Source organism: Bradysia coprophila, unplaced genomic scaffold (genome assembly GCF_014529535.1).
Source record: "Bradysia coprophila strain Holo2 unplaced genomic scaffold, BU_Bcop_v1 contig_151, whole genome shotgun sequence".
Taxonomy (NCBI): domain Eukaryota; kingdom Metazoa; phylum Arthropoda; class Insecta; order Diptera; family Sciaridae; genus Bradysia; species Bradysia coprophila.
In genome coordinates this window covers 9817282-9829494 of record NW_023503423.1, presented here as the reverse complement: position 1 = coordinate 9829494, position 12213 = coordinate 9817282, and the positions used below count along the sequence as shown (strand labels likewise).

Sequence of the window (12213 nt, the reverse complement as noted above, 5' to 3'; positions counted from 1 at the left end):
TATTGATTTAAAGAATGGAATTCAAACGGAAGAAAGCCGAATCATCTGCCACTTTTTGACGAAATTTTTTTTGTTATAATTTTCTTCCTAAAATTTTTCGGGTAAAATTTTTGTTGATAAAACTTTCGCATGCTTTCCTCATCAGCTGCCATTTGTGACGCATATCTTTTTGCTTGTCGAATCTGTAAGCGTCACCTACACCGATATCAGTTATTTTGTAAGTGGATAACAGGACTTGCGTCACACCTCCACTGTAAGTGGTTTTGGGCGATATCAGCTCTTTTGTAAGTTTAGATTTTTTAGAATTTGGTCGCAGATAATAGACAATTATATTGTGCAGTTTGAACGAAAATATTCTTCTTACAAAACTGTATAACTTTCTCTTTAATCTCTACCTTCCAGCTTTCATTTGACGAAAATCGAAAATATTACTAAATTCAAAAATTTGACGAAAATCGAGGCACTTAAAACGCTCGTAGCTCCCAAACAGACGACTTTTTAGGAAAACCATGAAACGCGTGTCGACTAAAATCTAAAACTCTATAACTTTGTCTTTTACACGAGGTTTCCATCTGCCGTATTTTCCGAGTTATGGCTGACATAGCTCGCACTTAAAACGCTCATAGCTCCCAAACAGACGACTTTTTAGGAAAACCATGAAACGCGTGTCGACTAGAATCTAAAACTCTATAACTTTGTCTTTTACACGAGGTTTCCATCTGCCGTATTTTCTGAGTTATGGCTGACATAGCTCGCACTTAAAACGCTCATAGCTCCCAAATAGACGACTTTTTAGGAAAACCATGAAACGCGTGTCGACTAGAATCTAAAACTCTATAACTTTGTCTTTTACACGAGGTTTCCATCTGCCGTATTTTCCTAGTTATGGCTGACATAGCCGCACTTAAAACGCTCATAGCTCCCAAATAGACGACTTTTTAGGAAAACCATGAAACGCGTGTCGACTAGAATCTAAAACTCTATAACTTTGTCTTTTACACGAGGTTTCCATCTGCCGTATTTTCTGAGTTATGGCTGACATAGCTCGCACTTAAAACGCTCATAGCTCCCAAACAGACGACTTTTTAGGAAAACCATGAAACGCGTGTCGACTAGAATCTAAAACTCTATAACTTTGTCTTTTACACGAGGTTTCCATCTGCCGTATTTTCCGAGTTATGGCTGACATAGCTCGCACTTAAAACGCTCATAGCTCCCAAACAGACGACTTTTTAGGAAAACCATGAAACGCGTGTCGACTAGAATCTAAAACTCTATAACTTTGTCTTTTACACGAGGTTTCCATCTGCCGTATTTTCTGAGTTATGGCTGACATAGCTCGCACTTAAAACGCTCATAGCTCCCAAATAGACGACTTTTTAGGAAAACCATGAAACGCGTGTCGACTAGAATCTAAAACTCTATAACTTTGTCTTTTACACGAGGTTTCCATCTGCCGTATTTTCCTAGTTATGGCTGACATAGCCGCACTTAAAACGCTCATAGCTCCCAAATAGACGACTTTTTAGGAAAACCATGAAACGCGTGTCGACTAGAATCTAAAACTCTATAACTTTGTCTTTTACACGAGGTTTCCATCTGCCGTATTTTCTGAGTTATGGCTGACATAGCTCGCACTTAAAACGCTCATAGCTCCCAAACAGACGACTTTTTAGGAAAACCATGAAACGCGTGTCGACTAGAATCTAAAACTCTATAACTTTGTCTTTTACACGAGGTTTCCATCTGCCGTATTTTCCGAGTTATGGCTGACATAGCTCGCACTTAAAACGCTCATAGCTCCCAAACAGACGACTTTTTAGGAAAACCATGAAACGCGTGTCGACTAGAATCTAAAACTCTATAACTTTGTCTTTTACACGAGGTTTCCATCTGCCGTATTTTCTGAGTTATGGCTGACATAGCTCGCACTTAAAACGCTCATAGCTCCCAAATAGACGACTTTTTAGGAAAACCATGAAACGCGTGTCGACTAGAATCTAAAACTCTATAACTTTGTCTTTTACACGAGGTTTCCATCTGCCGTATTTTCCTAGTTATGGCTGACATAGCCGCACTTAAAACGCTCATAGCTCCCAAATAGACGACTTTTTAGGAAAACCATGAAACGCGTGTCGACTAGAATCTAAAACTCTATAACTTTGTCTTTTACACGAGGTTTCCATCTGCCGTATTTTCTGAGTTATGGCTGACATAGCTCGCACTTAAAACGCTCATAGCTCCCAAACAGACGACTTTTTAGGAAAACCATGAAACGCGTGTCGACTAGAATCTAAAACTCTATAACTTTGTCTTTTACACGAGGTTTCCATCTGCCGTATTTTCCTAGTTATGGCTGACATAGCCGCACTTAAAACGCTCATAGCTCCCAAATAGACGACTTTTTAGGAAAACCATGAAACGCGTGTCGACTAGAATCTAAAACTCTATAACTTTGTCTTTTACACGAGGTTTCCATCTGCCGTATTTTCCGAGTTATGGCTGACATAGCTCGCACTTAAAACGCTCATAGCTCCCAAACAGACGACTTTTTAGGAAAACCATGAAACGCGTGTCGACTAGAATCTAAAACTCTATAACTTTGTCTTTTACACGAGGTTTCCATCTGCCGTATTTTCTGAGTTATGGCTGACATAGCTCGCACTTAAAACGCTCATAGCTCCCAAATAGACGACTTTTTAGGAAAACCATGAAACGCGTGTCGACTAGAATCTAAAACTCTATAACTTTGTCTTTTACACGAGGTTTCCATCTGCCGTATTTTCCTAGTTATGGCTGACATAGCTCGCACTTAAAACGCTCGTAGCTCCCAAATAGACGCCTTTTTCTTAAAACCATGAAACACATGTCGACTAGAATCTAACACTCTATAACTTTGTCTTTTAAACGAACTTTCTATCTGCCATATTTTCTGAGTTATGGGTCCTATAGCTCAATGGCTCAAAACGCTCGTAGCTCCGAAATTATAAGCTTTTATAAAAATTCCTTCAAATTAGTTTCTTAGAATTACGTCCTTAACATACCCTGAAAATTTCAGCCAAATTCACCGGTAAATTAAAAAGTTTCGCCGTAACAGAGTGACAAAGTGACAAAGTAACAAAGGTTGGTAAAATTCATCAATTTCAAAATGTATGAAATTCCATTTCTTCATACAAATTTCTGCAAATTTCCAAGTTTTGAAATTTAATATCTCGGCCAAATCTTAACCTTATGAGGCGTGTGATAGCTCGTTGAACTCGTATGGACGCCCAGATTACGAATAAAATAAGTGAAGGATAGTAGGAGCGGAGGGGGAAAAGTCAAAAAAGTTGTGTATATATGTTCCTCAGTCCTGCGGAAAAAATTTTTGTCACATTTTTCAGTGTGAACGGACCTGCGTCACGGCCCTTCACTAACGTAGGGCTATGATTCATGAAAAATGTTCATCGGGATGAAGTTAGCCCAAAGCCAAAACTCGAACTAATAACAATCCACGCCATTAGTCGTATAAATTTATACGTCAGAGAGAGCTTTTTTCTCCTTTGTTACGATCTGTCAGTTTTTTTATTTTGCGATTTAGTATGGAAATGAAAACTAAAATTGAGATATCTTTGCTGTTTTAAGTGGTTTTTCACAAGGCTGTATACTTTGGGGAGGTCACGCAGATACAGATACGCGGGTTACACACCACAGTTGATGATAAAATGGCCGATTTCATACAAAAATTCACCTACTCTGATGATTCTCGTCGTCTTGATGATGTGGTGAAATTTTTTACATGTAAAATCATCAGAAGTGGTGTGTTCCCGCGTATCTAATAAAATGGCGGTCTGCGTGACCTCCCCAAAGTATACAGCCTTGGTTTTTCATACTTTTTTAGACCAAAATGTTTTAAAATGTGTTTGGAATCGATTGGCATTTGAAAATATTTTTTTTATTTTATTATTTTGTTAATGTCAATCGATTCCAAACACACTTTAAAACATTTTGGTCAAAAAAAAATATGAAAAACCACTTAAAACAGCAAACATATCTCAATTTTAGTTTTCATTTTCATACTAAATCGCAAAATAGAAAAACTGACAGATCGTAACAAAGGAGAAAAAAGCTCTCTCTGACGTATAAATTTAACTTCGCCAATTAACTTCGCAAAGGCATGTTCGGTAAATCATTCGATTGATCAAATTGCAATCGAATGTTTCATCGATAATCGGGAAATATCTAACATCGACTGTTCACAATGAACATCGACTATTATCGATAATAAAAGTGTCATTGCCGTAAAACTTAAAAAAGTTTTTATTTACAAAACAAAAATTATCTCTCGTAGGCATTAATGGTTACGAGTCCGTTGATAGCAGATCATTTTTCATGCGTCTCATCTAGTTTTTTCGTTACATTTTGTAGGAACCGATTTTTCATTGATGATCGATTTTAATGGTTGATTTTCCGTGAACATGCCTAACAAGCACATAACTCGCATATACGTGCATACACATGACCATTCATAACGCATGGTAATATAAGATTATGCATCTCTTGCCAAAATTTTTATCGAGACGTGTGGGCATTGCTGGCACAGCTGGAAACCTCTCATTCTCTAGAAAAGCATTTTAGCAGCATTCGCTACGAAAATAACTGATATCTAACTTGGGGCTAGTGCTGAAAGAATCAATATTACAACATTTGCAACACAACGCACTATTCTTGAGTTGTATGAATTTAAAACTCGAACCCTGGGTCAGCTCGAACCTTGCAATGTCGGGCGATCCGCATATCTCTAAATAGCAGTACACCCAACAATCGCAACACTTACTTATATTTACGCAATAGAAACATCCTTTCCGCTTTGAATTAATTCCAGAAAAAAATTCTCGACAATCAACTGATATTCTTCTTAACTGGTGGTGTTGGCCTGGACAATCCGCACCCGAATCCTGCTCCCGAATGGTTGACAGAGAAATCCTGGAGTGAAATCGTCAGAGCTAGTAACGTGGATGGGTAGGAATTTCAAAGTAATTAACATTGCTACGGCAGAGCTAACGATGTACAAATTCAGTTTGGAAGATTTCTACGTTCATTTTCAATCCAATATCGATGCATGGCGATCATATTATGAGCTCACTAATCCAGATAGCGGGATATTACCAGAACCATACGATTCGAGCGGTGAAATGGTGAAACTAATTATATTGAAATGTATTCGACCTGATAAGATCGTTCCTGCTGTACGAGTAAGTTGGTGTGGTAGTTTTCATCAGAATTTAATTAGCTTCAACAGTTCACATTCATTTTCAGTCTTACATAGTATCGAATATGGGCGAAGTGTATGTAGATCCTCCATCGTTTAATCTGCAAGCGTCTTTCGACGATAGCGATCCGAAAACTCCTTTGATCTTTTTATTGTCGCCTGGATCGGATCCTATGACTAATTTATATGCATTTGCTGCCGAGCATGACATGACCGATAAGTATGCTATGGAACGCAGCAGTAGTGACCTGAATTTTTAACCTTTTGACCCTTTGCTTCCTTACCAGAATAAAGTCGATTTCACTTGGCCAGGGCCAAGGACCACTAGCGGCTACGATGATGTCCGAAGGAATGAAGCTGGGACAGTGGATCATTTTACAAAATTGTCACGTTGCCATTTCTTGGATGGATGATCTGGAGAAAATCTGCATGGACGCCATATTAATGGACAAATTGAATCCCGACTATCGCTTGTGGTGTACGTCATATCCGAGTGATAAGTTTCCAGTGTCTGTGCTTCAGAACAGCGTCAAAATGACCAACGAACCACCGAAGGGACTCAGAATGAATATGATCCGATCGTTCACCACCGATCCACTGTCGAGCGATAAGTTCTTTTCCAATGCGTTTTCCGGAGACGCCGAACAGTATTGGTTGCGAGGTACGTTTGCTTTGGTATTTTTCCATGCGATGGCACAAGAGCGCCGGCAGTTTGGACCATTGGGCTGGAACATTCCGTACGAATTCAACGATTCTGATTTGAGAATTTCGTTGACTCAGTTGAAAATGTATCTGAAGCAAACGGGAACTATACCGTTTGAGGGGCATTCTTATTTGACTGGAGAGTGCAATTATGGTGGAAGAGTAACGGATGATAAAGATCGAAGATTGTTGATGACAATGCTACGGTTGATATACAATGAGGAAGCAGTACTTCAAGATAGGTGCGTATCATCTCCAGGTTTCGTCCTTTAAGTTGCCTTCACTTAGTATACCAACTTCTCTTTTTGTTTCTAACAGTTTTAAGCTATCAAGCTCTGGCAACTACGTTGTACCCTTGCTGCCGAATAAAGAGAAAAGCTTAGAGTACGTGTCCACATTTCCGTTTAGTCCAGAGCCCGAAGTGTTCGGTCTTCACGAAAATGCTGATATCAGCAAGAACAACAATGAAACCAATACGGTACATTGATTACAGCGTACATTGCGTTTCTACCTCTTTGCTCACCAATGAATTGTCTCCTATTACAGCTTGTGGACAGCGTTCTCCGAACTCAAACTGCCTTATTAGCATCCGTTAAAACGTCGAGCAGTTGCTCTGCTGCCGAAGACCCCGTTCTGACTATTTGCAATGATATTCTGAATCGTCTGCCTCCGGTATTCGATACGGAATTAGTGTCGGAGAAATTTCCCATTACGTACACTAATTCGATGAACACAGTGCTTCGACAGGAAATTATCCGGTAAGACGTTTGCAACACAATGAGATTGGTTTGTGGTCTAATTGTTCCGCTATTTGAACTCAGATTCAACAAACTGTTAAGATTTATCCGAGGATCGCTGGTAAATGTTAAACGTGCCGTTGTCGGTGAAATCGCAATGATACCGCAAATCGAAAGTGTTCACTTGGCCATTTCGATTGGAAAGATACCAGACAGTTGGAAAGGAAAGAGCTATGCGTCACTAAAGCCGCTGGGAAGTTACGTGAACGATCTAATGGCTCGACTAAAATTCTTACAAAATTGGATCGACAATGGCGAACCGACGGTGTACTGGTTTTCGGGCTTCTTCTTCACACAGTCTTTTATCACCGGCATCCTGCAGAATCATTCCAGAAAGCATAAGTTGCAAATCGACTTGGTCACCATTCAATTCGATGTGACACAATACGAAAGCGAAGTTCGGGATGCTAGCGAAGTTGGCGTTTTTGTTCGGGTGAGTTTACGGCGACTGTTCTGGCGTCTCAAATTGAAATTGAAAAAAAAAATTTTTTTTTACTTTTCGCTGCGAAGGATAAACAATCTTTGAATGAAGATTTTGTTAGTTTCGATGTAAGTTTTTGTCTAATTTATCTAATGCACAGGCAGTTGTTGATGGCACACTACACGTAGCAATGTCAGGGGTCGTTTACAAATCCCGTTCCCCAGATTTTTAGACTTCACTTTTCCAATACTTTTGTCCCACTTTCATATGTCCCTCCTCAGAAAAGGACAGGATTTATGGACGACTCCTAGTGGGCAAGCGAGCAATGTCTTCAATTTTAGGGCGAATAGTCAATTTCATTCGAAGGATATCGGGTTTCACTTTCCGTGTCAACTATAAATTATCGCTACTTCGAATGCATATAAATAGTTAACCTCATCGAACATACAAAAAAACTCAGTCGATTATTTAAACATTCAGTTTATTGGGCGACAAAAACAACTTGACTGGTACTCTATAATCAAGCGCTCCCCATACATGAGTCACCCAATGTAGATACATCATATACGAGCAGAGAGAGATAGAGAGAGAGAATATAAAAACCATGTCCCATAAATTATGTCCTGCAGTAACGGAAAATAATAACCGAATTTGAAATGTCACAGAAAATTACATTCATTATTGTGTGCCGGGTTTTGAAAAACGATTATGTATTTCTCAAAAACCATTTGTCATTTGATTTAACAATTTATTGCATTGGATCGCATGTGCACCGCATATTATACATATATTTTGATATGCAATGTTTTTTAGTTAAGATTGATCGTCTCTGTTATATAACATCCAATTGGTCTATGTAACGGAATCGGGCTCGAAATTGGGGACTAGGTAAGAAGGCGGGGAGATTTTCTATGACACTAATTAAGTTAAATTGCGGTTGCGATGGGTTGTCAGATGTTGTATTGCGATTTATTATTGATGATTGTGTTTTCTCGTTACTTCAACCTATTGTCTGGTTGGTGTAGAATATTCCATCTTTCAGGTATAAATTCGATTTGTTGAATTTCTATTTTTGTGACTCGTATCGGAACGTAATTGAACGTAATTGATGACTTCTAAGGTGCACACAAGGCGAGAACGTAGTGTCACGTCACTTTGTTTTTCCGATAGAGTATCTGATTTAGACTAAAAAAAACCGCTGGAATAGTCTTACACCCGGGTTAAAATAGTGCATTTTAGGCTAATTGCACCTAAGTGCAAATAGTATTTTTTGGACTAAACGCACCCGGGTGCAAATGGAATAAAGTGTACACACACAAATTCTCCGCTGACTACTCGCAATCGTTTGTAGTACAATACTTACAGAGCGCAGATTCTCGGGAACTTAATTATTCGTAACGTGACAGTTGTCACCTTAAAAATTAGGAATCGTCTGGACCAGTCTTAGTATTAATTTGACAACCGTCAAGTTACGAATTATTAAATTCACGAGAATCTGGGCCTCGATTCTGTTCGTAACTTTAAGAATCCATTTTCTTAACAGCCCTTATCGGATTTTATACATGCAACTGTCAAGTTACGAATATTTGGAGTTACGAACAGCATGAGAATCGAGGCACAGGGTCATATATTAGGAAAAGCTTCAGCGGAACACAAAAAAAATACGGAAACCAATTGGGTATATTTAAGTGCTGCGTCAAATTTCAGTTAGTGTAGCGATGTCCATCGCCAGTGGTCCCACTAAAATTTTTATGTCCTACCGCAAGACATGTAGGACATTGTTTTGAGGTTTATTAATGAAAATAACTGACATTCCAACTAAGGTTCAAAATAGTCATTTATGCCACTGCAAACTTTAGATGCCTCTGTGGCATGAAATCTTGTATTTGACTCAATGCAAAGTACAAACGGCCTATTTTCAATTTTAAAATATCAACTAGATAGGCCCTTTAATAAAGTACTTTGTAACTCGATTGCATAAATAACTATTTTTCTATTTAGGGTTTCTGTTTTTTCTATTCTTCGATTTTCGTCTTTATTTGCTGGATTGCAGCTGTTAGAACTGCATGTGTCTTAATCAATTCACTTATTTCCATGCATCCGTTGGAATTTACACACGGCAGAGTAAAGTAAACCAGGCAGGAGTGCTTCATTTGACTGGGGACCTGAATAATCTAGTAGACCTTTATTTTTATGCCAATAAAATTCGTTCAATTTATGTCAGTGTTCATTTGAGTTCATTTTTAGACCCGTACGAAGTACTGGGGTCTTATAGGTTTATGCATACGTTTGTAACACGTCGATTTGGACTCCCTGAGTAAGGGGAAACGTATTGTGGCTGTCTAGAGATGCCAAATCAGTGAAAAAAATTGTCCGCCTGTCCGTCTGTCTGTCTGTCTGCACGATAACTTGAGTAAAACGCATCCGATTTTGAAAATTCTTTTTTTCCCGTTTGGTAATGTCAAAAGACAGGCTAAGTTCGAAGATGAGTGATTTTGGATCGACCCCTCCCGAGCTGTGGCCCAATAAGTGCTTTACGGTTTTTCGAAGATATCTCCGGACATTTAAACGTTAAACTTGTAAGTGATACGTCAAATAAAAGGTATTTACAATACCGATCGACAAAAAAAAAGTTTATGGAAATCGGATGACCGACTCGTGAGTTAGACCCCTTGGTGTGAAACAGGCACAGGGCGGCAAGCAGCTTTTGCTTGTAGGTCGGCCACGTTTGAACATATTTCGTCTGTTTTAGCTTTATTAGATAGGTATTGACCGTACCAATCAGGGAAAAAAAGTTTTTGAAATCATGTTCTTCGGAGCGTGAGCTCTTGGAGTGAGCTCTTATCTGGCTACTCGGCCGTACAGTGAACGTGGAGTATTTTGTCAATTTCTCGAGTAAATTTTGACCGAATTTTATGATTTTTTTTTGTTTGAAAGGTATTAACGAATGTAAAGCGTCGGTAAAATTTCCGGTCTCCTAACAAAATGGCTGCCGGTGGCCATATTGGATTTTAATAAAAGTGATATATCTTGGGAAAAATGGTACTTAGAGAGTTTCTGTTAACATGGAAATAATTTGTTATGTGTGTGGGGTGTTTCAGGCATTCCATATATGGACATCTATATATCTATATTCACCTATATTGAGCTATATACAGGCATATAGAGCTATATAATAGCATATTCATCTGTGAAATGTTTATTTATAGGAAAATATAGGTAAATATAGCGGTATATAGCTGTTTAAATAGGAATTTTTGAAAGTTGACTTCGTACGGGGCTGTCTATATTGCCTCCGGCAATTTATTTGTATATGCTAACAAGGCAAAGAGTGGATAATGCAAGTGATTTTAAAGCGCGAATAGCTTTTCAGTAGAGAATGAAGTAAAAGAAATGAAGAGTTTCACAGTAAAGTCTTTTGATACAAATAGGTGTTTCGTACGGGTCGGCGTTAGCTATGTTTATATAGTGTATTAGGTCCCTTATTTGACGTTTCAAAAATTAACCGCTCCTGCCTGGTCTATTTTACTCTGCCGTGAATTTAAAGCTTTGCTAAAACGTTTGTTACTGTCGATCAACAACTTTTCCGCCACATTTAACGTTGCCAATTCCTGACCAATCGATCTATCGATTTCCCTTATCTTGTCTTCCTTCGCTTTTTGTCCTTACGTTTACGATCAGCTCTTTCGTCCTGCTGCTTTTTTTTCTACCACTTTTCAGCTTAGAATTTTTGAAGATCTAAATAAACCTGAAAGTATGTGACAAAGTGGCAGCAGACGATCAGTTATGGGAATATTTATAACACCCTTATATGCATCAATACCATCATTGACTGGCTGTTGTTCCTTGTATCGACTCTTTATTTTCTAGAAGGATTGTTCTGAATACAGCATTTACGTGGCTGGCTCAAACAAAAACACGCTTTTGCCAGTCGCGAAATAACTGTATATTTATAATGTCCAAGAATATCTTTTATCTCTGATAATCTAAGCCAATAATCAAATGAAGTTAGGTCGAAAATTATTTGAATTTACTTTCAGAGCTCAAAATCCGCTTGATTGTTACTTAATTAAAGTTCCTGAACGTAGGACAGTAGGACAAGTAGGACAAATTTCGAAAAAGTAGGACAAACTAAGAAAGTAGGACACTGTGCGAGCGCTGCGATCGATTTCTATAGAATTGTGTTGGAAATGGACTTCAACATGCGAAAATTCTATTGAAATCCTAGTGCTGCGATGTGGTGCTAAACTTATTGCTGCACTCGAATTCACCCGGATCTTGAGTTCGATGTGTTTTTACGTATTTGCATTACTTTCGGTGTACTTTGGGTGTCACGTGTGAGTGGGAGAAAGAATCTTGTTGGAAAGTTGACCTTGACCTTATGATTTAGGAAGCCTAATTGGGAAATAGACAGCTCACGCCTTATTTCGAGAAGTAGAATTCGTTTGGAAATTGCTGGTTAGCCATTAGCAATCAATTTGCGGCTACTTCGGAACTTTAACTCAGTTATGGGATATAAAACATTTCCATGCCTGCACAACGTGTACAAAAATAAAAAAATTTATGTGAGCAATATGTCCATACCCTTCCGATTTGCACCAATTTCTTCTTGGCATTTTTTTCATCTTGAAGCTTATATCCACTAAAACCAAACATTCCTATCCCATGCAGGGTCTTTTCCTTGAAGGAGCTCGATGGAATCGGCAAGAAAACTGTCTGGACGAATCATACCAAAAAATTTTGTACGATGCAATGCCAATATTGACGATGGAAGCATTGCTGAAAGCAGACAAAATCGACGATCCAATTGGTGTCTATGAAGCTCCAATTTATAAAACAAGCGAACGGCGTGGCATACTATCGACAACGGGCCATTCAACCAATTTCGTAATGTTCATTTCGCTGAAAACCAAGAAATTACCGCAGCATTGGATTATGCGTGGAACAGCCGCACTGTGTCAATTGGACGATTGATTGGAATGATTTTTGTTTTGGTGAGTGTGTGACATTTTTGAGAAAAAAATAAAGAAAATTTTGAGTGA

The 12213-nt window shown here is 38.6% G+C and overlaps 1 protein-coding gene across 1 annotated transcript in view; it reads left to right on the top strand.

Moving 5' to 3' along the window:
* The window catches only part of LOC119075005 (dynein heavy chain 3, axonemal), a 71945-nt gene extending 59732 nt beyond the window's left edge, over window positions 1–12213 (top strand). Inside the window, exons 57-64 of the mRNA XM_037181408.1 lie at window positions 4865–5001; window positions 5060–5234; window positions 5299–5471; window positions 5539–6195; window positions 6272–6431; window positions 6500–6711; window positions 6775–7183; window positions 11843–12213. Coding sequence (XP_037037303.1) covers window positions 4865–5001; window positions 5060–5234; window positions 5299–5471; window positions 5539–6195; window positions 6272–6431; window positions 6500–6711; window positions 6775–7183; window positions 11843–12145 — 2226 coding nt within the window. The 3' untranslated portion in view covers window positions 12146–12213. The remainder of the gene's footprint in view (window positions 1–4864; window positions 5002–5059; window positions 5235–5298; window positions 5472–5538; window positions 6196–6271; window positions 6432–6499; window positions 6712–6774; window positions 7184–11842) is intronic.